The following is a 27,117-nucleotide window of genomic DNA, read 5'->3' on the forward strand; positions in this document are numbered from 1 at the left end:
CTTCTTTAGAAGAGCAAATTGCTTGGGGCCATCTGGTGGTACATACTGTTGAGTGCACATGTTACCATGCCCAAGGACCTGGGTTCAAACCCCTAGTTCTCACCTGCAGTGTGTGAGTATGTGGGCTTCATGAGTGGTGAGGCAGTGCTGCAGGTGTCTTTCTCCCTATCTTCCCCCTCCCATCTCAATCTCTCTCTGTCTTATCAAATTAAAAGGGGGGGGATAAAATGGCTGCTGGAAGAAGTGGATTCATCATGGAGGTACCAAGTCCCAGTGACAGCCCTGGTGGCAGTAAAAAAATAAATAAATAAATAATAAAAAGAAGAGCAAATTGCTCATTCTAGATCTTATAATGTCTTGGTTATATTAAATGCTACAGTTTTTTTTAAATAATAAGAAGCTATTAGTTATAATATAGACAACTAAGGCTAAATTCTGGGCAGGCAAAAATTTTTGGGACCAAATGACAAAAGCATATCATTGAAATATATTTAAGTATAAAGACATAATGCTGGTTTCCTAACAGCATTCAGATCTTTCAACACTCCATGATTCAGTTCCCTATCAGAGCTTCTCTACTTACGTACGTACGTATGTACGTACACACAAATACACACACACACACACACAAATACACACACACACACAAATACACACACACACACACACACACACACACACACACCCTTTCTCAGATCATCTTCTCTCCACAAATACAGCCCAGATTATCCTCTGGCTTCCACTCCCAAGTTTTCTGAAAAAGATCAATATTCCTTCGGCAATGCAATTATTCAACAACAACCCACCACTTTCATTAATAATCTCTCAAGAACATTCTGTGTTTTAAGGGTGGTCTTCCAAGAACTTGCAGACTTGAAATCCAGTTAGGCTTGGCACAAGGGATTCACAGAAAACAAGTCAGAGTGAGTCTGTTTTCTGCTCAGCAGATCACACTGAGGTTAGGATCAGGTAATTGGTCAATTTATCCTCAGCTAGCAGAGGTGGGCACAATATTTAAATTATGAAAGCTTGGCTGGGCCTCTCTTTTCATAGGACACTTTGGAATATAACACATCTGCGAGACAAGAAAGGCTAACCTAAAACTCTCCCTCTAACCTTGGATTTTAAATTAAGCAAGAACAATATATATTGCTGCTAGTCTGTAGTTTGTTTTTTTTTTGATTCACTGCAAACCAAAATATTCCTTCCTGTTTAATTAATGTCAGTTAGAGCTTGTTTCTAAGTCCATTTAAATGGTCACTTATTCTATGAAAAGCAGCACAAAAACTGTTTGTTCTGGTTTCAACACAGGTTCCTAAAAAAATGAAAAAGGTTAAGGCCATTTCATTGAATCAGGGCCAATTGCAGATGACCCTGGGCACAAGTCAAACTACTGATGTGAAAGTTTTTCAAAAGAGCTGTCAAGTGGTTGTCTTGTGTTTTTCCTTGGTAACCTCAGAGCAGTTTACAGGACTGACTAGTCTCCAACATCTCCATCCCGGTCTCCGATGAGCCAGAGAAAGTGGAAACTTAAGGCAAGCAAGGCTGTCCCCAGCAGGTCCCCCAGCGCCGTAAGATAGGGGATGGAGAAACTGTCTGGGTCTTTCCCTTTCCTCCAGAAGTGATGCACCATCCAGTCAGCAATCCACAGCAAAGTGAAGACCTGGAAGAAAACAACAGATGTGACTCCCATTGTCTGCACGCTGTTAGCAAGTTAGGGCTTTCCTGCTGTGTATCCAGTGCTTCTGGAAGGAATAGGCTGTGTCTAAGGCCATGATTACAAGGAAGAAGCAATTCATTCACATGATCATCTTTCTTGAGAGAGAGAGCAGAGGAGAGCAGAGAAGAAGGGAAAGGAGTGGGGAGGGAGGGAGAGGGAGAGAGAGAGAGAGAGAGAGAGAGAGAGAGAGAGAGAGAAGGGTTAGAGAGAGGAGAGAGACCAGAGTACCATTCAGCTCTAGTATATAGCGGAGTTGAGGACCAAATCTGGAACCTCAGGCATGCAAGTCCTATTCTTGAGTCCTCTTTCCCTAGTGCTAGGTACTATTTTTTTTTTTACACAGGAAAAATTATAATGCAGAGGTCATGCGGTGGCACACTCAGTTGAGCGTGCATTTTACTAAGCACAATGACCACGGTTCAAGCTCCCAACTCCTACCTGCAGGGAGGAAGCTTCATGAATGGTGAAGCAGTGCTGTGGGTGTCTATCTTACCTATCCTATTTCAATTTTTCTGTTGTGTCAACTAAAAAAATGAAGATGTGCACATATTAAAATATTTTAAGTCTTTTTAGGAAATAAAAATTATATTAAATCTCTGTAGTGAAAATTTAAAAAAATATATATATATATGCCTATTGGTCACCACTAAGTCCTTTTCGTTCAGTTCCCCCCATTTTTAATAGGGATACTTATCTTTCTTTTTTAAATATATATTTAATATTTAACAGAGTTTTTTAAAGTTTAAGGCAATTATTATAGAAAACGTAGCATTTTCAACAAATGATGTTGGAGAAATTTAGACATTAATATAAAAATGAATACAGAGGTATAAATTACACTGACTCCAATACAGAGACAAAATGAAATATAGACATATAAATGTTAACTGCAAACTTAGAAAAATCCTAGAACTTATAAAAATCCTAAGAACTATAATACAAACATTTATATTTTTATTATTGGATAGAGACAGAAGTTGAGAGGGGATGGGGAAACAGAAGGAGAGAGGGAGAGAGAGACCCACAGCTCTACTTCACTGCTTATGAAGCTTTCCACCTGCAGGTGTGTATGCATGGGGAGAGTCACTCATTATTTCATGGCTGAACTTGGTGTGGTATTTGTGTATCTTAGAAATTAGTCCTTTATCAGGTATATGTTCTGTGAATATGTTCTTCTATTAGGAGGGGCTGTCTTTTTGCTTCAACAGGAGTTTCCTTCACTGTACAGAGATTTTTAAATTGAACCTAATCCCATTGGTTTACTCATGCTTTTGGAGCTGAGTCTCCAAATACACCTTCAAAGACAACATCGTAGAGTGTTTTGCCTATTTTTTTCCTTCACTGTATTTTATGGTTTAGATTTTTGTCTTCAAGTCATGGATTTATTTCCCTCCCCCTAATAACACTTTCCAGGACAGCTGTTGACAAATGGGTACAACCTCTCATTTCTTCATGGCAGGTGTCTCCACACCACTCCCACCACCCATTCATCTTTCTCCACCATCTTTCCAGTGTTCCCATCCCCTATGTCCCCCCAAGTCCTTTACTTTGCTGCTCATTTTGAGTTAACTTTCATGCATACTGTGAGGTGTTAGTTTCTTTCTTTTTTCTTTCTTTTCCTCCTCTTCTACTACAACCACTACTACTGCCACTACCAATACCGACCCCTCTTCTCCTCCTCCTCTTTCTTTCTTCCTTTCCTTCTCCCCCTCCTTGTTCTTCTTTCATCTTCTTCTACTCCTCCTCCTTCATTTCCTTCTCCCCTCCTTCATCTTCTTCTTCTCCTCTTCCTCCTCCAGGGTTATCACTGGGGCTCGGTGCCTGCACTAGAATCCATTGCTCCTGGAGGCTATTTTTTCCTTTTGTTGTCCTTGTTTATCCTTGTTTGTTATTGTTGTTGTTGTTGTTGGATAGGACAGAAAGAAATGGAGAGAGGAGGGGAAGACAGAGAGGGGGAGAGAAAGACAGACACCAGCAGACCTGCTTCACTGCTTGTGAAGTGACGCCCTTGCAGGTGGAGGGCCGGGGGGCTCGAACAGGGACCCTTACACCCATCCTTGCACTTTGTGTCATGTGCACTTAACCCTCTGCACTACTGCCCAGCCTCCCTGATTAAATAAAGCTTTAAAATTAAGGAGGTTAATGTGCATTGGTTTTGGTCAAGGTAGAAAGTATAAAATAATGGGCAAGAGTACTTCTTTACTATTTACTAGTTGACTGTGGGTAAGTTATTTTACTTCTCTGACTCGTTTCCTAATTGAACAGTAGAGAATAATGGTGCCTACACTTCCTGAGACTGTGCTAAGTATTTCAGTGATAAAACACAATATGTCCACTTTGAACCGATGTCCATGATAAGTAGAGCTGACTAGTCTCATTACTCTTTAGGGCTCTTTAGCTTTCAGGGGTGTCTGGTGTGTGCAGGAGGAAGGTCACCTTGGGTCAGGTCTATATGAGGGCCCATTGTCTTTTCTGACAAGTAGGCCATGGGAGCCAAGTGTCTGCCTTGGCTTCTAAGCTGCTGCATCCCATAGCTCAGCTGACATTCCTGCCAGCAAGGAGAGTGGCCTGTCCAAATGGAGAGACTATACTTATTCCAGAGGAGTGGACTGGAGAGGCCTTGCAACATCTGTCAGATAGAGAGGTTGTTATCTTTCTTTTATCTTGCCCCCCCCCTCTTTTGCCACCGGTGTCATCGATGGAGCTAGGTGCCTGCACTGCCATTCCACTGCTCCTGGTGGTGGTCTCCTTCTCCTCCTCCCCCCTTCTTTTTCTTCTAATTTTTATTAGATAGGACAGAGAGAAATTGAGAGGGGAGAGGGAGACAGAGAGGAAAATACAAAGATAGACACTTGTAGACCTGTTTCATCACTTGTAAAGTGTCCTCCCCCTGCCGGTGGGGAGCAGGGGCTTGAACAGGGATCTTTGTACATGGTGATGTGTTCACTTAGCTAGGTGCTCCACCATCAGCCCCCTGAGAGAGGCTGTATCTTAAGCCTCTTAAGCCCTATTTTCTTTTGTATAAAGTTGATTCCCTCAAGAGTGTCTCACTGGTAAAGACTGATTTGGAATCCCAGAAAGATTCTCCAGGACAATCTCTTTTGCACAGGGAAGATGCATAAGATGTTAGAAAGGCTTCTAGACTAGGAAGTTAGGAGATCTGGATGTGATTTCCAGCTGTACTATCAGTGGCATGACTTTGAAGAAGCTTCTTATTACTCTGAGTCTAACTGCTCTTATGTGAAGAAGATAAAGATCAGACCAGAGGCTGATGTCTGCTCAACTTAATTTGAAAGAATAAGAGTCTTGATTGAGGAGGATGATGAGGAAGGTGAAGAGACAGTATGGTCTCAGGTGACTTCAGTAAATGCTGACACACAGAAAAGAGTCACCCATGGGGCACTGAATGGCCCAGGTCCAGTGTGGGCGATGTGTTCTGGTTTAGATGCCCTATTTTTCCCAGGATCTGTTCATTCTCATGTCTTCAGGGCCTAGCAAAATGACTGGTTTACAAAGTAGGCCCTGACTGTCTGACAGAATTGCATGGAAATCAGCTGGAGACGGTGTCAGACAAGAGATCCCCATAGAGACCAAGCACTGTATCCTGGCAGGGGGCCAGGGGAGATAAGAGCTAAAAAGGTCATCATGTCAGGAAACACTCATTTATAACATACATCCTCAGTGGGGAGAGACTCCTCAGGTTAAGGGATAAAAGTTACTGAGAGACAGAAGCTGACAAAAACCAATTTGAATTGTCTCTCCATAGAACAGGCCATGGAGTCAGCTCTCCATCAGAGACCAGGTGGAGCATCAGTAAAAAGCAACTGCTGGCTGAGTGAGTAATGAGTGCAGGAGGGAGAAGCTTAAAAGAGAATGAAGGTAGCTAGTTAAACTGGATCACAAAGGGGGGGGAAAGTACAGCCGTTATATATGGGGCTGTCAGGAAAGTCATGAAAAACAAACAAACAAAAAATTACATCATAATTTCCCTGACAATCCAGTAGGTGCTATTGAATATATATATATATATATATATGAAACAGGGTAAGTGTACATGACACAAAGCTCAAGCTCTGGCATAAGGATCCCAGTTCAAGCCCACCTACAGGGGGGTCGCTTCACAAGTGGTAAAGCAGGTCTGCAGGTGTCTTTCTCTCCCCCTCGTCTTCCCCTACTCTATCCAGTTCTCTCTTTCCAATTCAACAACAATGGCAGCAATAACAACAATAACAACAACAATAATGATAAATAACAAGGGCAACAAAAGGGGAAAAACAGCTTCCAGGAGCAGTGGATTCGTAGTGCAGGCACCGAGCCCCAGCAATAACCCTGGAGGCAAAAACAAAACAAAAACAATATATGAAACATATAAATGCACAATTAAATGTATAAGCCTTTATTACACATATGTTCACTGGCTCCCTGCATAGCAGCTGCACTGGTGGAAGATTCATCTGGAGTGGGGACTGGCAAACTATAGTCCCTCGGCCAAGTTCAATCTACTGCCTGGCTCTTGCAAATGACGTTGCATTGGAACATAACACTACCTGTTTCTAAACTTACTGCCTGTACTGTCCATTAGTTAATCCCCACAACATTCTTCCTGAGCTGGTGCTATTACTACTCCCTCGTGTTCACTGGGAGACACAGAAGTAAAAATTATATATTATATATATATATATATTCCTACAAGGGAGATAGCATATGGTAATACAAAAAGAAATTTCTGCCTGAGGTTCTGAAGTCCCAGGTTCAAACCACAGACAGCAGCAGCACCACCATAAGCCAGAGCTGAGGAGTGCTCTGGTCTCTCTATCTTTCTTATTATAATGAGTAATGTACATATTATACATGTACATATAATAAAAATTAATTCCTTTCTCAATTTTTAAAAAAAAAATTAATTTATTTATTCCCTTTTGTTGTCCCGTTTTACTGTTGTAGTTATTATTATTGATATCATTGTTGTTGGATAGGACAGAGAGAAATGGTGAGAGGAGGGGAAGACAGAGAGGGGGAGAGAAAGGTAAGACACCTGCAGACCTGCTTCACCGCCTGTGAAGCGACTCTCCTGCAGGTGGGGAGCTGGGGGCTCGAACCTGGATCCTTATGCTGGTCCTTGCTCTTTGCACCACTTGCGTTTAACCCACCGTCCGACTCCCTCAATTTATTGTTATTTTTTAAATTATTTATTTATTTATTCCCTTTTGTTGCCCTTGTAGTTTTACTGTTGTAGTAATTATTATTGTTGGTATTGATAATGTCACTGTTGGATAGGACAGAGAGAAATGGAGAGAGGAGGGGAAGACAGAGAGGGGGAAAGAAAGACAAACACCTGCAGACCTGCTTCACCTCCTGTGAAGCGACGCCCCCTGCAGGTGGGGAGCCGGGGGCTTGAACCGGGATCCTTATGCTGGTCCTTGTGCTTTGTACCGCCTGCGTTTAACCCGCTGTGCTACTGCCCGACTCCCCCTCAATGTATTTTTAAAGGTATCATGATAACTTAAAGTTCAAGCAGTCTTAAATTTATACATCCTTCTGTGAATTAAGAGAGGACATGAGTGTGTTCTTGGAATACTGTGTGTGATGAGTCACTAAAATGATAATGCATATCAGATACTCCTTCAGGTGATTTCTTTCTTTCCAAAACAAAATGGAAGGAACTCAACATGTTAAGTGGTGCATGCTTTTCATGGGGCACATCGAAAATCAGACCACAGATTTTTAAAAAAAATATATCTTCTGTTTTATTTTTATGAAATATGCATAATTTCTTTAGGTAAACACAGCTTCTGAAAGGCAACTTTGTAGCTCCAGATAATTATGCATATTCTAGATGTATTGCTGAGAAGTTAAATATACGAAAAACAAGTATATATATTTGCTTTGGATGAATCTGATTCTTTGGGCTAGCTCCTCCTCTGAGGTAGGATCAAGCCCCACACATCAGCCCTACTCAATGCCCCAACTGCCAATAGTAGCCTTGTGTATTGTCTATTGATATTTCGTTAGCAGAGGAATGCTCCGAAACATGATACAAATAAACACCAGGAGTCAGGAGTCATAAACTAGCCCAGTTCTTATAATCCCTAGCTTACAAGGGCTGAATTCATTTCCCCTAGAAAAATACACTGTCCTAGCCCAGTTTTTAGACTGGAAGCCTTGCCCATTAAAATCTAATATTTAAATGTCTGCTATGAAAAAATTAGGGTCATCAGTCAGTAGGGAGGTAATCTACTCTGGATAGTCAAATAAAAGTATCTTTTCATTGGCCTGAATTATGTAAAATGAGTCAATTGTGCAGCTATTAAGCACAATGAACCCACCTTCTCTGACCCATCTTGGACAGAGATAGAAGGAATTATGTTAAGTGGGATAAGTCAGAAAGATAAAGATGAGTATGGGATGATCCCACTCATCAACAGAAGCTGAGAAAGAACAACAGAAAGGGAAACTAAAAGCAGGATTTGACTAAATCTGGAGTAGGGAGGGCACCAAAGTAAAAACCATGGGGTGAGGGTGGATATTTGGCTTCCCAGGGCAGCAGGGGGTGGGATGGGACAGAGTCTTTTGGTGCTGGGAATGGTGTTTATGTACACTCCTATTAAAGTGTAGTCATATAAATCTCTATTTAATTAATATGAGAGGGGAAATTTGATTGTACGCGTCAAACTTCTTAAACCACAGACTGAGTCTTTTTAATACATAGGCTGAGTCTTTGATATGTTGACTCTCTCAAAAGCCTAGACCAGGGAGAACAGAAGCAACCGGTGGCACAGCTATATACAAATAATGCCAATGGACATAAATTATGGTGATGCTGGGTATTATACAGCAAATCCTAACAAAGGGATTTTTCAAAGTTAACCCAATTACCAAATAATGTAATTATAACAATAAATATCTGTTGTCTTCTTGAACCCTAAGACAGCAGGAACCTCACATTTCCACTACAGAGGCTGTATTTCCCCCAGTACTGGAACTTTAGGGTGGGGATCACTTTCCTGCATGCTTCTCTCAGTTCATACCAAATAATATTGCATCCGCCAATCCCAACCTAATCAACACCTCAGCATGCTTCACTTCAGACTGTGTCCAGAGACTGCAGGTGTGGAATGACAACCCTTCAGCTTCATTACTCGAGTGAGAGCTTTCCTTTCATAGTATTCTCTAATTCCATTCCAGGCGGTTCACTTCCTAACAAAGTCCCAAAACCTAGATATAGACCAGGTCCCGTGAGATAGAGCATATGTTCACACGTATCCATAAGTTAGGGAAAAATATATACCTGAAAGCAAAAGTAGAAAATAGTCTGCAGTGAGTCAGTATAAAGTTCCTAATGAAATAGTATCTAATTAGACTTAGATACCCTCCTCACCTACTTCCTATTACAGTTCTCTCACTCACTCCAAAGCTAACCTTATCAAAGCAAGGACTGCAAAAGCTGAATAACGGCAAGAGAATGGCATACTTTAATGACTTTTTAGTTACTATCAGGCCACCCCATCAGCTGGGGCCCTATTCAGAGATTCCCAAACAGACATGATAGGCCTAGACCTCAAATAAATCCCTCTCTTCACTGTTACAGGTCATCTCTATCAGGAACAACAAAATAGACCCCTTTGTGGGCCCCACATAGGACCTTGCCCTCAACTTGGATCAACAACGGTAGAGAATGTTCCATCCTCTGAAAGGAGGATGGACAACATACTCTATGCTACACCTGAGGAAGATGGGTTGATATTGGGGCAACTTGGAATGTTCCTACTCATGACCACAGAATGTGAGCTCAGATCTACAGGGATGCAGAGGTCACATAGGCTCCTAAGCTGAATATGGGCCCCAGACCAAATTAATTGATGGGGTTTATAGTCAACAATACTTATACCCCTTCCCCATATTAGGGAGCTACTTGCTTCCCTGATCCAGCTTTCTGTCCCTTTTCCATCCATGACATCACCTCCCCAGACAATAACTCGGATCCACCTACACGCCAGATTTCAGGCTCAAAGAGAAAAAAAAACCTAGTATAGCTACAGGCCCTTTGAAATATAACTAAAATATGCCTACTAGTCTTATCTACAAAATGGGAGACCCCCCCCCAACACTTCATCTGCATTATTCCAGCCTTTAGGTCCATGATTGGTCAACAATTTGTTTGGCTTTGTATGTTAACTCTCTTTTCAGCCACCAGGTTCCAGATGCTAGCATGATGCCGACAAGACTTCCCTGGACAGATGACCTCACCAATGTGTCCTGGAGCTCTGCCACCCCAGAGCCCCACCCTACTCTTTTCCCTAAAAAGAGAGGCAGTCTGGGAGTGTGGATTGACCAGTCAATGCCCATGTTCAGCAGGGAAGCAATTACAGAAGCCAGACCTTCCACTTTCTACAACCCACAATGACCCTGGGTCCATGCTCCCAGAGGGATAGAGAATGGGAAAGCTATCAGGGGAGGGGATGGGATACGGAGATCTGGTGGTGGGAACTATGTGGGGTTGTACCCTCTTATCCTATGGTTTTGTTAATGTCTCTCTCTCTTTTTTTTAAGAAAGGAGACATTAACAAAACTGTAGGATCCCAGTCTGCCTCTCTCTTTCCCTAGTAGGGTGGGTCTCTGGGGAAGCAGGGCTCCAGGACACATTGGTGGGGAATGTCTCCTTTTCTAAAGAAATAAAAAAAGTTTTAAAAAATGATTCAATTGGAGGAGTCCATAAAAGTCACCAAGCTTCCTAAGAAGTCCTTGGCTAGGCCCTTCTGACTGGAAGAAACTCTTAGAATGTGTACTAGAAGACATACCTAGCCATGTTTATAGCCTTGATGTTTTTTTTTTCTTTTAATTTCCACTAGGGTTATCAGTAGAGCTTGGTGATTACACAATGAATCTACTGCTCCTGACAGCCTTTCCCCCCCCTTTTCTTTTTTTTAAAATTTATTTTCCTTTATTGGGGGATTAATGTTTTAATTAATGTTTTTAATGTCACAAGTAAATACAATAGTTTGTACATGCATAATATTTCTCAGTTTTCCACATAATAATACAACCCCCACTAGGTCCTCTGCCATCCTTTTCCAGGACCTGAACTCTCCCCCCACATACCTCAGAGTCTTTTACTTTGGTAAAATACATCAACCCCACCCCCGCCTTTTCCCCTTTCATTTTTCTTTTTGATAGAGATAGAGAGAAACATAGAGGGGGGTGGGGATAAAGAGGTAGAGTGAAAGAATGACATCTGTAGCACTGCTTCACTGCTTGTGAAGCTTTCCTCCTGCAGGTGGGGACCTCGGGTTTGAACCCAGGTTCTTGAACTTAGTAATGTATGTATTTAAGTGGGTGTGCCACTTCCCAGCCCCTATTATAGCTTTGATTTTTTACTAACAAAACTCACTCATAACCTAAGAGTTCATTAATAGATGAATGGGTGATTATACAATGGACTATTCACACAATGGGGCACTGTGTACCAGCAAAGCTAATGAACAACCGCTCCACACAGGAATGAACCTCAAGCACAGTACTGAGTAAGAGAAGAAAGTCACCTGAACATATATTCAGTAGCTCTCCATCTTTATAAAAGTTAAAGTCATGCAGAATTACAAAATATGCCATTTAGCTATCCGAATATATCAAGTAGAATCATGAGGAAAGGAAAAGACTTGTTGTTCATAGGATTCAGGACAGCTGAATCTTTGCAGAGGAGCAAGGGGCACAGAAGGCACTACAGTAACTGGCAGTGGTGTATTTGTTTGTTGGAGAGGGAGAGACAGGCCAAGCACAGCTGTTCAGGCATGGGTGGGATGCCCTTGGTGCTGTCCATGGTGCTGCCAAATTAGGCTAGGGATCAAACCCAGAGCCTCATGCATGTGAGAGCATATCCTCTACCAGGTGAACTACCCCCTGGTCTCCAGTGTTCTATGTTCCTTAAACTGGAAGGTGAGTGCTCCAGTGTCTACTGGATTATGACTATTCTTCAGTAAGATTTTTTTCTATCAAGAAACATTTATTTTCATGGGGGGGTGCAGGGAGAGACTTGTTCATCTCTGGTTTACGAGGGTGTCAGGGACTAAACCCCAGACCTATGGAGCCTCAGTCATGCAAATATTTTTATTTATTTATTTTGCCACAAATAAGTGCTAGCACTATGAATCCACTGCTCCTGGAGGCCAATTGTTTTCTCCCCCTTCCCATTTTATTAGATAGGACAGAGAGAATTTGAGGGTGGGGATGATAGAAAGGAAAGGAGAAAGGGAGTACTATGTATGCTCAATTGAGTGTCCACCACCCAGCTCCAGGCATGCAAATCTGATACTTTAATTCTGGTAATATCACCCTGACCATGTATTACTTTTACTTTCTTTTATACTTCATGCATGTCATGGTTGTGTGTCTTTTCAGTATTTGATAAACAATTAGGCACTTTAATAAAAAATGGTCATTAATATAATATAATGGTCATTTCCTGTCCTTTTAAAAATTTTTTTATATTTATTTATTTATTTTCCCTTTTGTTGCCCTTGTTTTTCATTGTTGTTGTAGTTATTATTATTGTTATTGATGTCATCATTGTTGGATAGGACAGAGAGAAATGGAGAGAGGAGGGGAAGACAAAGAGGGGGATAGAAAGACAGATACCTGCAGACCTGCTTCACTACCTGTGAAGCAACTCCCCTGCAGGTGGGGAGTTGGGGTCTCGAACCAGGATCCTTATACCAGTCCTTGCGCTTTGCACCACCTGTGCTTAACCCGCTGCACTACTGCCTGACTCCCCCTGTCCTTCTGACCATGTTATTCTGTTCCAATAAAGCAAAGAGCCAGTGACAGATCATGCCAATTCAAATTAGGAAATGAGAACCATCCCCATAGAAATCCAGGGGGGAAAAAAGTCAAAGTAATTAAGGTGTTTCTAGGTTTCTAGTAAGAAGAAAAAAGAGATAGAAATAAAACATGTGGGATCTGGGTAGTGGCATATCTGGCTGAGTGCACACGTTACCATTCACAAGGACCTGGGTTCAAGTCCCCAGTCCGCACCTGCAGGGTGGAAGCTTCACTAGTGGCGAATCAGGTCTCCTCTCTGTCTCTCTTACTTTCTATCTCTTCTTTTCCTTTTCAGTGTTTATCTCTCTATATATCCAAAATAAGTAAATGATAATAAAAGAATATTTAAAAAGAAATAAAACACAAATAGCTCTAGGAAATTAATGTTTTGATTTTCTTTCTTTTTTTTCCAAATTATTTCTTTATTAATGAGAGAGAGAGAAAAGGGAAGCACTAGATCATCACTTCAGTACATGTGCTGCTGGAATGTGAACTTAAGACCTCAAGTTTGAGAGTCCAATGTTTTATCTACTGGGCCACCTCCCAGACCACATGTCTTGATTTTCTATTGCATGGCAAGTAAAATTATCTAATGCTGTAAAGACTGGCAGAGTGACAGAGAAAGATGCAGCCTGCAGTATAGCCCCTGGGCAGCTTCTGTGAGCCCTCCCCACCCTCTGACTACGGCCCACAGGTGGCCCTGTTTCTACTACCATCCTCTTTACAAGTAAAAGGCCTTTCTGCGGGTTTCTAACAAAGCCTTCACTAGAAAAAAAAATCATCCTCTCAAAATTATTTACTTTCTAATATACTGCTCAAATTTCAGAAAGCATATGTATACATAAAACACACACACATAAACACACACACACACACACATAATTTGACACCAAGTTTATCACTGGGCACAAGGAATCCATCACTCCTGGCTGTCATTTTTCCCTTTTTTATTTGATGGAACAGAGAGAAATTAAGAGGGGAGGGAGAAATAGAGAGGGAGAGAGAAAGAGACATTTGCAGACATGCTTCACCATTCACAAAGTTTCTTCTCCTGAAGGTAGGGGCCAGGGGCTTGAAATTGAGTACCTGCACATGGTAACATGTGTGCTACCACCTAGTCCCTCAGAAATCACACACACACACACACACTTAAAACACATCAAGCGCCAGGGAGATATCATAGTAGTAGTGCACCAGACTTGTATGTATGAGGTTCTAAAGTCTCCAGGTTTAATCCCAGGTACCACCATAAGCTAGAGCTGAGTAAAGCTCTGACTTCTCTGAGTTTAAGCTTAAGCAATTATATGTCAAAGTAGATATGAATACCTTCCCCACCTTGACATCTAAAGAACTCAAATTTGAAGTCATCTACCAACCCCAGTCTTGAAAAAAAAAATCATAAGATGTCTCTGATTATGATTATTGGTCCTAGAAGAGAGGAAGGAGGAGGAAAAGGAGAGGAGGAGGAGAAAGAGGAAGAAGATAAAAAGAAGGAAAAAAGAAAAGGAAAGAAGAGAAAAGAAAAGAAAATCCAAGAAAGAGAAAAAGATCTCTGTAGAACCATGACCTACATAAAGCCCTTTGCTTGCCTGTTTAGGTCAGAGATATGCTTATCTGCTTCTTCATTTCATGAGGTGACATAAGGTCTCAGAAAATAAATTTAAAAGGATAACTTCGAAACTCTAAGAATAGAAGAGAGGATATTACTAGAAAATGGAACTACCCAAAATATATTCTAATTGTAGGGGAGATGTAAAGAGTCAGAATTTCTCTGATTTTCAGCTCTGCATTTATTTGACTTAGTAAAGACGAGGAGGCCTTAAAAAAATGAAAATTCATTTTAATGGGAAAGAATAGGAGGAGGGGGAAAAGAGACAACTAGGATTTGAAAACTAAAAAAAAAATTTGTTTCTTGAAAAGAAAAGGGTCTACAGTCATTGGCTGGAGACAGAATATAGAGAAAAGCAGAGAATAAAGTTGAACATACAAAAGGAAGATGCTTAATTCATCTAATTAACATCTTAGAAAAATCAGCCAGAAGTGACAAGTGTGAAAGCCCCAGACATAATGAGCCTGGACTCTTATGTGAGACACATTATCACACTGGATCGGTAAATAATAATTACTGCTGCTGTTGAAATGTTACCACTATAGCTAAATCTATGTTAAGAGCAGAGAATAAGAGAATATCTAGCTTAGGTCTAAGACAACTGAAATACTTGTATCCATTAAAAATATAAATGCTCCTTGTCTAAGACCTAAATGTTGGGCTGCTGGAAAAGTCATGATACATTAAAATTTTAATAAAAATAAATTAATAAAAATTGCTTTGAAAAACACAGAAGCATATGTCATAACTTTTCTGACAATCCAATATATAAAAATACAAATTTTAATCTTCACAAGGACCAGGGATTGAGCCAACACTCCTCTACTGCAAAGGGGATGCTTCACGAGTGGTGAAGCAGGTCTAATGTTGTCTTTCTTTCTCTATCTTCCCCTCCCCTCTCAATTTCTCTCTGTCATATTGAATGAAAAGAAAAGAAAGAAGAAGAAGAAGAAGAAAAAGGAGGAGGAGGAGGAGGAGAAGTAGAAGGAGAAGGAGAAGGAGAAGGAGAAGGAGAAGGAGAAGGAGAAGGAGAAGGAGAAGGAGAAGGAGAAGGAGAAGGAGAAGGAGAAGGAGAAGGAGAATGTTGTTAAAATTTCGGAAGGCTCTGGTCGGGCCGGCTAGCTTCACGGTGGTGAACAGAGACGCGGAGACAACGGCTGGGCAGGGCAGCTGTATTTCTTTATTCAGGAACAACGATTCACAAACTAAGACAAACTAATCACCAAACAGAACTCTGCTGTCTCTTTGCGGCGGCGCAAGCACTCTCTCTTTTACTCTGGAACCCAGGAACCCTCTCCCTTACTCTCGAACTCAGAAACTCTCGCACTCTCGCACTCTCGAACTCCGGAACTCAGGAACTCTGTCACTGGGGAACTCAGGAACTCTCGGACTCCGGAACCCTCTCCCAGGGTCCCTTGGGGTGGGGCCAAGCAGGCCCGCGAAATTAACAGGACTCATCCAATTCTCTTGGAGGGGGAGGGCTAGAACAAGCCAATGTAAAGCATACGACAGGAGAAGGAGGAGAAGGAGAAGGAGAAGGAGAAAAAGGTTACCAGGAACTATGGATTCAAAGTACTCACACTGAGCCCCTGCAACAACCCTGGAAGCCAAAAATAAGGAAATAAATAAATACAATTTTTAATCTTTGTTACAATGTAGATTAAGTGTGCATTAATATGTCCACTAAAAGAATGATAAATGATTTATATTTGAGGCGAAATTCATAAAAGTACGTTAAGGCTCAAATAAAACAGTAATGTTAAGAATACACATACCAATATGTAGATGAGAATTTAGAAATAGATCTACTTACAGATTATAAACTGATTCTTTATAAAGATACTAAGGTTAGGGAGTTGGGCGGTAGCTCAGTGGATTAAGTGCAGGTGGCAGGAAGCGCAAGGACCTCCATAAGGATCTTGGTTTGAGCCCCCAGCTCCCCACCTGCAGGAGAGTTGCTTCACAGGTGGTGAATCAGGTTTGCTGGTGTCCATTTTTCTCCCCCCTTCTCTGTCTTTCCCTCCTCTCTCCATTTCTCTCTGTCCTATCCAACAATGACATCAATAACAACAATTATAACTTAACTTCAACAATAAAACAAAGGCAACAAAAGGGAATAAATATTAAAAAAAAGATATTAAGGTTATTCAAGGGGACAAAAGTCCTTCTAATAAGTGATACCAGAAGTAGATATTCATAAAGAAAAATACGAACTGAGGGTCAGGCAGTAGCGCAGTGGGATAAGTGCACATAGTACAAAGCGCAAAGATCCTGGTTCAAGTCCCTAGCTTCCCACCTGCAGGGGGGTCACTTCACAAGCGGTGAGGCAGGTTTGCAGGTGTCTATCTATCTTTCCTCCCCCCCCCATCCTATTCTCCCCTTTCAATTACTCTCTGTCCTATCAAAAAACCCAAACAAACAAAAAGGCCACCAGGAGCAGTGGATTCATAGTGTAGGCACCGAGCCCCAGCGATAACCCTGGAGAGAAAAAAAAAAAGAAAGAAAAAGAAAAATATGAACCTTAGTCCTTATTTCATGCCAACACACACACAAAAACACACACAAACACACACATACACAACACTCAAAAATGAATCAGAGATCCAAATAAAACCCCTAGAAATTTGCTAAAGAAAAATATAGGGAAAATGGTTTTCACACTATGTGCGCTTAACCTGCTGTGCTATCGCTCGGTGAAAATGGTTTTCATAATATAAGGAAAGGCAAAGATCTCTTAGGGTACAAAAGTATTAAGAAAAAAATGGTAAAACAAAACTTGTGTTGTCAATAATACAAGAAAATGAAGATGGAATTATTTATTTCCATTACACCTGACAAAAGATTTGAATTTAGAGTATATAAAGATTTATCAGGTCAGAAGTAAGGACACGAGCAAGGATCCCAGTTCGAGCCCCCAGCTCTTTCCACCTGCAGGGGGGTCGCTTCACAAACAGTGAAGCAGGTGTCTCTCTTTCTTTCTTCCTCTTTGTCTTCCCCTCCTCTCTCAATTTCTCTGTCCTATAAAAAAAAATTGAAAAAATTGCCGCCAGAAGCAGTGGATTTGTAGTGCAGGTACTGAACCCCAGGGATAACCCTAGAGGCAATTCTTGGGCTGGGGAGATAGCATAATGGTTATACAAATCCATCCCTGTCCATTTTTTTAAAATATACTATTCCAAGGTATCATGTTTTTATCAAAAATAATACATGATGCCTTGGAACAGTATATTTCTTATGTTTTCCAGATGAGTCTGAGAGTTAACTACCACTAAAGAGTCCACAGCTTTTTCTGAACGGTCCAGATAGTAAATAGTTTAGACTTTGGATATCATTTAGTCTCTGGTACAAATGTTAAGCTGCAGTCTTAGATAATGTGTAAATGAATGAGTATGGCTGTGTACCAGTAAAACTCTATTTATGAAAACAGGCAACCAGTTTGATTTGGTCTCAGGTTATAGTTTGCTAACTCCTTTCTCAGCAAATAAAATTTGTTTAATATTACTGATGGTATTCTCCCACCCCCATTCTCCCCCCTCCATCTAAAGAAACATGTCCTGTTTGGCACCCATCTTTACTACAGTCTTTGTGTTGAATAAAAAGGTTCTGAGAATTTACCCTCTCGGTTTTTCTTTCTGTTATTGTCAGACTTGCTTTTAAGCAAGCCAAGAAGGGCTGGAAAAATAGTTTACTTTGATAGTATGTTGCTTTGCCATGTGCTTTCAGTGCTGTGGTCTCTTTCATTCTATTAAATAAATAAATAAATAAATAAATAAATAAATAAAATAAAATAAAAAATGAGAAATCAGTGGGAAAAATTTTTTTAAAAAAGGGCTTTCCCTAGGGGGTGGGGCTCTGGAGGGGTAAAGAATAGGAAAGCTATCAGGGGAGGGGATGGGATATGGAGTTCTGGTGGTGGGAACTGTGTGGAGTTGTACCCCTCTTATCCTATGGTTTTGTCAGTTTCCTTTTTATAAAAAAAAAACAAACAGAAAGTATCTTTATAAAAGGTCCCAGGTTCAATGCCCAGCACCACAAGTCAGAGCTGCGCAGTGCTCTGGTCTTTCTCTTTTGGTATCTTTTACTTTGTATCTTTCTTTCAACAATTAAGTATTTTTAAAAAAAATTATTTAAAAAATAATTCTTTTTCCCCCTTTTGTTGCCCTTGTTGTTTATCGTCATCGTTGTTGTTGTTATTGCTATTGTTGTTGTTGGATAGGACAGAGAGAAATTGAGAGAGGAAGGGAAGACAGAGGGGGGGAGAGAAAGACAGACACCTGCAGATGTGCTTCACCATTCTGGGAGCTGGGGGCTCCAACCAGGATCCTTATGCTGGTCCTTGTGCTTTGCGCCATGTGCGCTTACCCTGCTGTGCCACCGGCCGGCTCCCAAAAAAAAAAAAGAAATCTTAAACTCAACAATCAGTTTCCTCCACAAAATTTAGCTATTTTCTCCTGTTTACTTACCCAGAGTAAATGAATATATAATGTAACCCAAAGCAGCAGAAATGGAACCACTGGTACATTTAAATGTATGAATACATTTCAAAAATATAGCATTGGTGTATTGCACTACAGTAAAAGACTCTGGGGTGGTGGTGGGGGTTCAGGTCCTGGAACATGATGGCAGAGGAGGACCTAGTGGGGGTTGTATTGTTAAGTGGAAAACTGGGAAATGTTACTCATGTACAAACTACTGTATTTTACTGTCAATTGTAAACCATTAATCTCCCAATAAAGAAATTTTTAAAAAGGGGGTTGGGCGGTAGCACTGCGGGTTAAGCGCACAAAGATCTGGGTCGGAGCCCCCAGCTCCCCACTTGCAGGAGAGTCGCTTCACACGCTGTGAAGCAGGTCTGCAAGTGTCTTTCCCCCTCTGTCTTCCCGTCCTCTCTCAATTTCTCTCTGTCCTATCCAACAACAACAATATCAATGGCAACAATAATGACAACAACAAGGGCAACAACAAAGGCAACAAAATGGGGGGGAAATGGCCTCCAGGAGAAGTGGATTTGTAGTGCAGGCACCAAGCCCCAGCAATAAACCTGGAGGCAGAAGGAAAGAGAGAGAGAGAGAAAGGAAGGAAGGAAAAAAGAAAGAAGGAAAGAAAGAAAAAAAAACAACAACATAGTACATTGGGTAAATGAAGGAGACTTTAAGGAGTTCACATTTAGATTTATTTATATAAAACTCCAGAAGAGAGATATATGATTTATAGTGACAAGATTTGCTTCAGGGATTCGCAAAGGGAAGGATGGAGGAGAACCAAGTGTAGAGACAACTTTTGGCAATGAAAATAACATTTTATATGTTGACTGTGGTGTTTGTTATATATGTTACAAGTGTGACAAAAACTCATTCAATTTACACTTTATATGAGTGTATTTATTGTATATAAATTATATTCCAATGTTTTCTTTCTTTTCTTTTTACCAGAACACTGTTGTGGTGGTGCTGGGAATTGAACCTCGGAACTCATCACCTCAGGCATGAGTCATTTTGCATAACCATTATGCTGTCTCCCCAGCCCACTTTATGGTGATTTTCTTTCAGTTTGCTTTTGTAGGTGGCAGGATTCATTTTTATATACAGAGAAGCAATGTGTGAGACACAGGAGAGGTCTGACAAATATCAGTTGAGATTTAGAACCTGTTTATTGAAGGAATTTCTAAAAATAGAGAAGAACCCCAATCGAGTTTTCTCCGACAGCAACCTACAGCAAATAGCTTAAAAGCCAAACCTGGCTCCACTTGAATGGCCCATAAATTGAGTGGCTTTTATATTTTCAAATTATTGAGGGAGGAGGAGAAAGAATTGAAGACATGAGAACTTAATTAAATTTAATTTTTAGTATTCATAAGTAAAGTGACACTGGCATACAGCCATGCTCATTCATCTCATTTATGTTTGGCTACTAATTATTGCAGAAGGATAAAGTTGAACCACCACATTTCACCAAAGCACAACTTCAAATGGATCAGAGCTGGATATTAGACTAAAACTCATCAAGTATATAAAGGAAGGCATTGGCACAACACTTCAGGATGTCTGCTTTGGAAATGTCTTCCAAGACTTGAGTCTAACAGAAAGGAAAACAAAGGCAGAAAAATAAGCCGATGGGACTACATCAAACTGAAAAGCTTCTGTACAGAAAAGGAAATAATGACAAAAACAGAAAGATGCCCTACAGGAGAAAATTTTTCATGTACATCAAACAAAGGGCTAATAACCAAAATACAGAGCTCACTAAACACAGCAAGGAAAAAATAATGACACCATTAAAAATGGGGAAAGGATATGGACAGAATCTTTACCAAAGAAGAGGTCTAGAGGGCCAACAGACATTTGAAAAAATGTTCAAAGTTCAGTTCGAGTCCCTGGCTCCCCACCTGTAGAGGAGTCGCTTCACAAACTGTGAAGCAGGTCTGCAGGTGTCTATCTTTCTCTCTCCCCTCTCTGTCTTCCCCTCCTCTCTCCATTTCTCTCTGTCCTATCCCAAAACAACGACATCAATAATAACTACAACAATAAAAGAAAACAAGGGCAACAAAAGGGAGTAAATAAATAAATATTATAAAAACTAAAAAAGAAATATTCAAAGTCACTGATCACCAGAGAAATGCAAATAAAAACAACAGTGAGATAGCACTTCTCTCCTGTAAGAATGTCATACATTAGGAAGGACGGTATTAAAAAAAAAAAAAAGGAAGAGAAAGAAAGAAAGAAAGAAAGGAAGAAAGAAAGGGGTCAGTAACAAATGCTGGAGAGATCAGGAAGGCAAAGAAATCATCTACACTTCCATCTTACTGCCCTGGGCAGATGATCTCACCAATGCTTCCAAGAACATCACCTCTACAAAGCCCTACCCGACTAGGGAAATAGAAACAGGCTGGAGGTAATAGATTGATCTGCTAATGCCCGTATCCAGTGGAGAAGCAATTACAGAAGCCAAAACTCCCTCCTTCTACATCCCCAAAAGAATTATGATCCATACTCCCAGAAGGAAGTTTCTAGTGAAAAGGACGGGACACAGAAATCAGGTGGTGGTGGCAACTGTATGGAATTACACCTCCTTTGTCAACAGCCTTGAGATTCAATATTAAATCACTAATAAAAAAATTAAGAAAAAGGGAAAAAAATGAAGAGACACCTGCAACATTGCTTCATCACTTGTGAAGCTTTCCCTCTGCAGGTGGGGGCCAGGGGGCTTGAACCCAGGTCCTTGAGCACTGTAATGTTTGCAGTTAACCAGGTGTGCCACCACCTGGCCCCTTGCTCCTGATAGCTTATAATTTTGTAAATCAATATTAAAACACTGATAAAACTATTTTCAAAAATATACAGGTATAATAAAAAAAAATAATAAGTCAGCCCAGAGCAGTGAGGGCCCAGTGATAACCAAAAGCAAAACTGTTGTGTAGACTAAAAAAAAAAAAAAAAAAAAACATCACTATTTTCATATTAACTATATAAAATTTTTATATTCCCTTTTTTGGGAGGAAGGGCAGTATTTTGTTTGGTCTTACAATAAGCCAAGACTTACTCTGGTAGATTTCTCCAGTAATGGTTCTTCTGCTTTCCAACTAAGTGCTTCCACATAGCTATATGATTTATTTTTCAGTAGATGAGGTAAGAATCCTTCTATTTTCTGTCAGCAGTCTCCACAGGATTCAGAGCACAGGCAGAAACACCTTAGCCAGAACGCTCAAGAGAAAGAAGACTCAGCTTTTCTGCTCTGTCTTCATCTTCATCGGACTCTGCCAAGTCTGGAAAGAACTCTGTCTCCATGCCTTGCCACACAGAGGCCCCAGGGAGACATGTTACCATTTCATCACCTGAGTATCTCTGGAGCCCAAGCACAAACACCTCGAGCTTTCATCATAAACACACACTTAAGAAAGTGTTTCTTTTTTTTCTTTTTTTTTTTTTTTTTTTTTTAGCCAGAGCACTGCTCAGCTCTGGTTTATGGTGGTGCAGGGGGTTGAACCCGGGACTTCGGAGCCTCAGGCATGAGAGTCTATTAAACCATTAAAGAGTGTCTATTATAGACATGAGAGTCTATTATAACCATTAAACCAAGAGACCCCCTCACAGAATGGGAGAAGATCTTTACATGCCATACATCAGACAAGAGTTTAATAACCAACATATATAAAGAGCTTGCCAAACTCAACAACAAAACAACAAATAACCCCATCCAAAAATAGGGGGAGGACATGGACAGAATATTCACCACAGAAGAGATCCAAAAGGCCGAGAAACACATGAAAAATGTTCCAAGTCTCTGAATGTCAGAGAAATGCAAATAAAGACAACAACAAGATACCACTTCACTCCTGTGAGAATGTCATACATCAGAAAAGGTAACAGCAGCAAATGCTGGAGAGGGTATGGGGTCAAAGGAACCCTCCTACACTGCTGGTGGGAATGTCAATTGGTCCAACCTCTGTGGAGAACAGTCTGGAGAGCTCTCAGAAGGCTAGAAATGGACCTACCCTATGATCCTGCAATTCCTCTCCTGGGGATATATCCTAAGGAAATCAACATATCCACCCAAAAAGATCTGTGTACACATATGTTCTTGGCAGCACAATTTGTATAGCCAAATCCTGAAGCAACCCAGGTGTCCAACAGCAGATGAGTGGCTGAGCAAGTTGTGGTATATATACACAATGGAATACTACTCAGCTGTAAAGAATGGTGACTTCACCATTTTCAGCCGATCTTGGATGGACCTTGAAAAAATCATGTTGAGTGAAATAAGTCAGAAACAGAAGGATGAATATGGGATGATCTCACTCTCAGGCAGAAGTTGAAAAACAAGATCAGAAAAGAAAACACAAGTAGAACCTGAAATGGAATTGGCGTATCACACCAAAGTAAAAGACTCTGGGGTGGGTGGGTGGGGAGAATACAGGTCCAAGAAGGATTCAGAGGACCTAGTGGGGGTTGTATTGTTATATGGGAAACTGGGGAATGTTATGCATGTACAAACTATTGTACTTACTGTTGAATGTAAAACATTAATTCCCCAATAAAAAGAAAAAAAAAAGAAAGTGTTTCAATTTTAATACCCTGTAGCCTAAGCTATAAAAGCAGAATCACACAGTTGTATCACACCAAAAGGGGAAAAAAAAAAAAAAAGCAATCCCAGAGGGAAAAATGAACCTCCTATCTTCAAGTAGCCACATTAATCAACCCCCAGAGTTAAAGAAATGTAAAGATGATGAACCTAATTTAGGGGTGAGAGGGTTTTACAGACTCCTATCTTAGTGAGAAGAGAAACTGTGTCCATGTGCCAGCAACTGTGCTGTAAACCATTAACCTCCCAATAAAGGGGAAAAAAATTAAGTTTTACCGAGCTGGACTGAGATGATATTAGCAACAATATCTGTACCTTGTGTCACAAGGAAGGAAACTAAGGCCCAGTACTATGACTCAGCCAAAATCACAGAGTTAAATAAGGTCCAGAATCAGAATCCAGAAAGACTGGCTTCTTGTCTAAGGGTCTTCCTATTACACTACACAAAAATATAAAAGAGTAAAAAGCTCCTACGACAACAGTAGAAACAGTCCCATTTGCTGAAGGGAGGCTGGATCAACCAACATACTCTGCCGCTGGAGGAAGACTGGTCCTGAAATGAGTGCAGCCTAGAATGTCCCTAGATGTGACCATGGAATTTGAGCTCAGACGTACAGGGATTCAGATATGGAGGGAATGGGATATGAGTCTTTGGTGGTGGCAATTGTATCCCTCTTATCCTGCAGTCTTGTCAATCATTATTAAATCACTAATAAGTAAAATAAAAGATAAACTATAAAGTGTAATTTCATCAGTGGCAAGATGATGGTGACGACTGTGACGGCTAGGATTTGGGCCACCAAGGGGTCCCTTGTTCCACAGAGTCAGAGCCTTCCCAATCCTGAGGGCTGAGAGTCTCGGGACTCACTGTATATGTCTACTCTATTTCAGTCTCTTACTCATTGGAAGCAACTTGTGTCTTCCCACCCACCACCCTACTGAAATGGGAAAGACAGTGAGAGAAATAAGGAATTTAGTTCTGAAGATGTCAAGTTTGCAATGTCCTTTCAGGATGAGGGTAGATGTTCGGCTTCACTGGGGGGGGGCGGGGGGGGGGGAATGGGACACAGTCTTTTGGTGGTGGGAATGGTGTTTATGTGCACTCCTATTAACTTTTAGTCATATAAATCACTATTTAATTAATATGAAAGGGGAAAAATTTAATGTCTCAAACTTTTTAATGCACAGGCTAAGTCTTTGAAATGGTGACTCTCTTAAAAGCTTAGACCAGAACAGAAGCAACCAGTGGTTATTCTATAAGACACAGCTATATATAAATAATGTCAAAGCACATAAATTATGGTGATGTATATGATACAGCAAATCATAACAATGGGATTTTCAAAGTTAACCCAATTGCTAAATAATGTGATTATAGCAATAACTATCTATTGCCTTCTTAAACCCTAAGACAGCAGGAAACCTCCCCCACTTCCTCTATAGAGCCTATATTTCCCCCAGTCCTGGAACCTTTAGGGTGGGGATCACTTTCCTGCATGCTTCTCTCAATTCATACCGAATGATATTGCATTTGCCGATCCCAACCTAATCAACGCAATGAGTACCACCTCAGCATGCTTCACTTCAGACTGTGTCCAGAGACTTCAGGTGTGAAATGTCATCCTTTCAGCCTCATTATTCAGGTGAGATCTTTCCTTTCATAAGATTCTCTAATTCCATTTTGGGTGGTTCACTTCCTAACAAAGTCCCAAAACCTAGATACAGACCAGGTCCCATGAGATAGGGCATATTTCACATGTATCCATAAAATTAGGGCAAAACATATACCTGAAAGTATTAAGTGCACAATAGTCTGCAATGAGTCAATATAAGTAGCAAGCAAGTATTCACAGTGGATTCACAGCTACCACCAGCCATTTTTTCCTTTTTTTTTCTTCTAATTATGACAGAGAGAAATTGAGAGAGGAAGGGGAGATAGAGAGAAAGAGAGACACCTGCAGATCTGCTTTACCACTTGTGAAACACCCCCACCCCCACACCCTGCAGGTAGGAAAAGGGGGCTTGAACCCAGGTCTTTGTGCATGTTAATATGTGTACTTAACTTGGTACACCAGTGACTAGCCCCCTCCTTGCAGTGTTTAATAGGGGAGGTAAAAAAAAAACCTGGGGAGTCTAGCCAGCAGCTAGCAGCTTGTGAGCAAGCAGTGAAAGGTATCTGAGGAGAGTGGAAAGTGTTCTACAGAAAAGAACTAGGCCAAAGAGAGAGTGGGTGGATGGGTGATGGAAAAAAAAAAATAAAATGAGAAAGAAAAAAAGAGCAGCAGATACTAAGTACTCCAATAATGACAGGAGTCAAGGGGAAAAAAAATGCTGATGACAATAACGCTGATAAAAGTGCAGTGACTACTGTTACTGGAAACATACTCTGTTCCAGGAACTCAACTAAGTACTTTACTATACATGAGTTTAGTCCTCACAACTTTCCTCTGATGGAGGGATAGAAATAAAGCCAGCAGGGGTTACACAAGCTGGCTGGTGACACAGAATAAGCAGTGGAGCAGAAATCCAGGCTCAGATTCAACTCTGATGAGCTTGGTGGTCTTTTCACACAAAGTCCTTCTTTCTTTGTCCTTTGGAGATTATGACACCCTGGCTTAAATTTTCCTTCTGGGGGATTTTTTTTTTAAACTTTTTTATTAGTCATTTCATAATGACTGACAAGATTATGGTATAAAAAGGGTACAATTCCATACAATTCCCACCACCAGAGTTCCATATCTCCTCCCCTCTATTGGAAGTTTCCCTATTTTTTTATTCCTCTGAGAGTATGGACCAACAGGTTTTTTTTTTTTTTTTTTTTGAAACACTTATCTTCTTTCTTTTTTTTTTTTAATTTTTTTATTTATAAAAAGGAAACATTGACCAAACCATAGGATAAGAGGGATACAACTCCATACAATTCCCACCACCAGAACTCTGTATCCCCTCCCCTCCCCTTATAGCTTTCCTATTCTTTAACCCTCTGAGAGTATGGACCCAAGGTCACTGGGGAATTCTTTACTGTTAAGTCTTCATACTTAAGATAAGGACACAGCATCATGTGGATGTGAATTCAGAACTAAGAAGTTGCCAGAGCTTCTGTTAGTAAGTTTGTAGACTACAATCCTGGCCTGAGCATGTCCCATTGGATGATAAATGGGAGATGCTAGCTCTTTATTTTCATGCTTTCTGTTGTGTCCATGTTCTTATTACAAACATGTTTCAAAACAACCACCAACTATTACTTATAAGACAGAAATACCTCTTAGGAAATCTACTAACCAACATCCTGCTTATAAATTAGATTATGGGGGGGCATGGTATTCATTTTCTCTCTATGGGGGGGAGGTGTTTGGGATTTGCTGACAACAGTTTTTCTGAAGAATACAGTCCTCCTGAGGAATGTAAAAGGGCGCTATCTGTGTGTAAATGAGACAAGGATTGTCCTCTGGAAAGCAGTGAGAAACAACTAAGAAGACGGACCAGATGCTGGCACACTGGGTGGAGCACATGTTATCCTGTGCAAGGACTGTGGTTCAAACCCCCAGTTTCCATCTTCAGGAGGTGGAAACCTCCTGAGTGGTAGAGCAGGTCTGCAGGTATCTCTCTGTTTCTTTCCCTTTCTATCTCCCCCTTTGCTCTCAATTTCTCTGTCCTATCAAAAGAAAGAGAGAAGAAAAAAATAAAGAGACATGAATAAGGATCCTGGTTCAAGCCCTCAGTCCCCACCTACTGGGGGAAACTTCATGAGAGGTGAAGAAAGGCTGTAAGTGTCACTCTCCCTCTCTATCTCCCCTTCCCACTCAATTTCTGTCTCCATCCAAAATAAATAAAATATTAAATTAAATATTAAAATTCATAGGAAATACAAATATTAACCATTTTGTCAAAAGAA

At 40.7% G+C, this 27,117-nt stretch overlaps 1 protein-coding gene across 4 annotated transcripts in view; it reads right to left on the bottom strand.

Moving 5' to 3' along the window:
- Positions 1–1,166: 1,166 nt before the first annotated feature.
- Positions 1,167–27,117, bottom strand: part of SLC41A2 (solute carrier family 41 member 2) — a 158,145-nt gene continuing 132,194 nt past the window's right edge. For all 4 annotated transcript variants that reach the window (XM_060194328.1, XM_060194327.1, XM_060194329.1 and 1 more), the window contains one exon: positions 1,167–1,663. In XM_060194328.1, the coding sequence (XP_060050311.1) occupies positions 1,478–1,663 (186 nt within the window). In that variant the 3' untranslated portion in view covers positions 1,167–1,477. The remainder of the gene's footprint in view (positions 1,664–27,117) is intronic.

Source organism: Erinaceus europaeus, chromosome 7 (assembly GCF_950295315.1).
Source record: "Erinaceus europaeus chromosome 7, mEriEur2.1, whole genome shotgun sequence".
Taxonomy (NCBI): Eukaryota; Metazoa; Chordata; class Mammalia; order Eulipotyphla; family Erinaceidae; genus Erinaceus; species Erinaceus europaeus.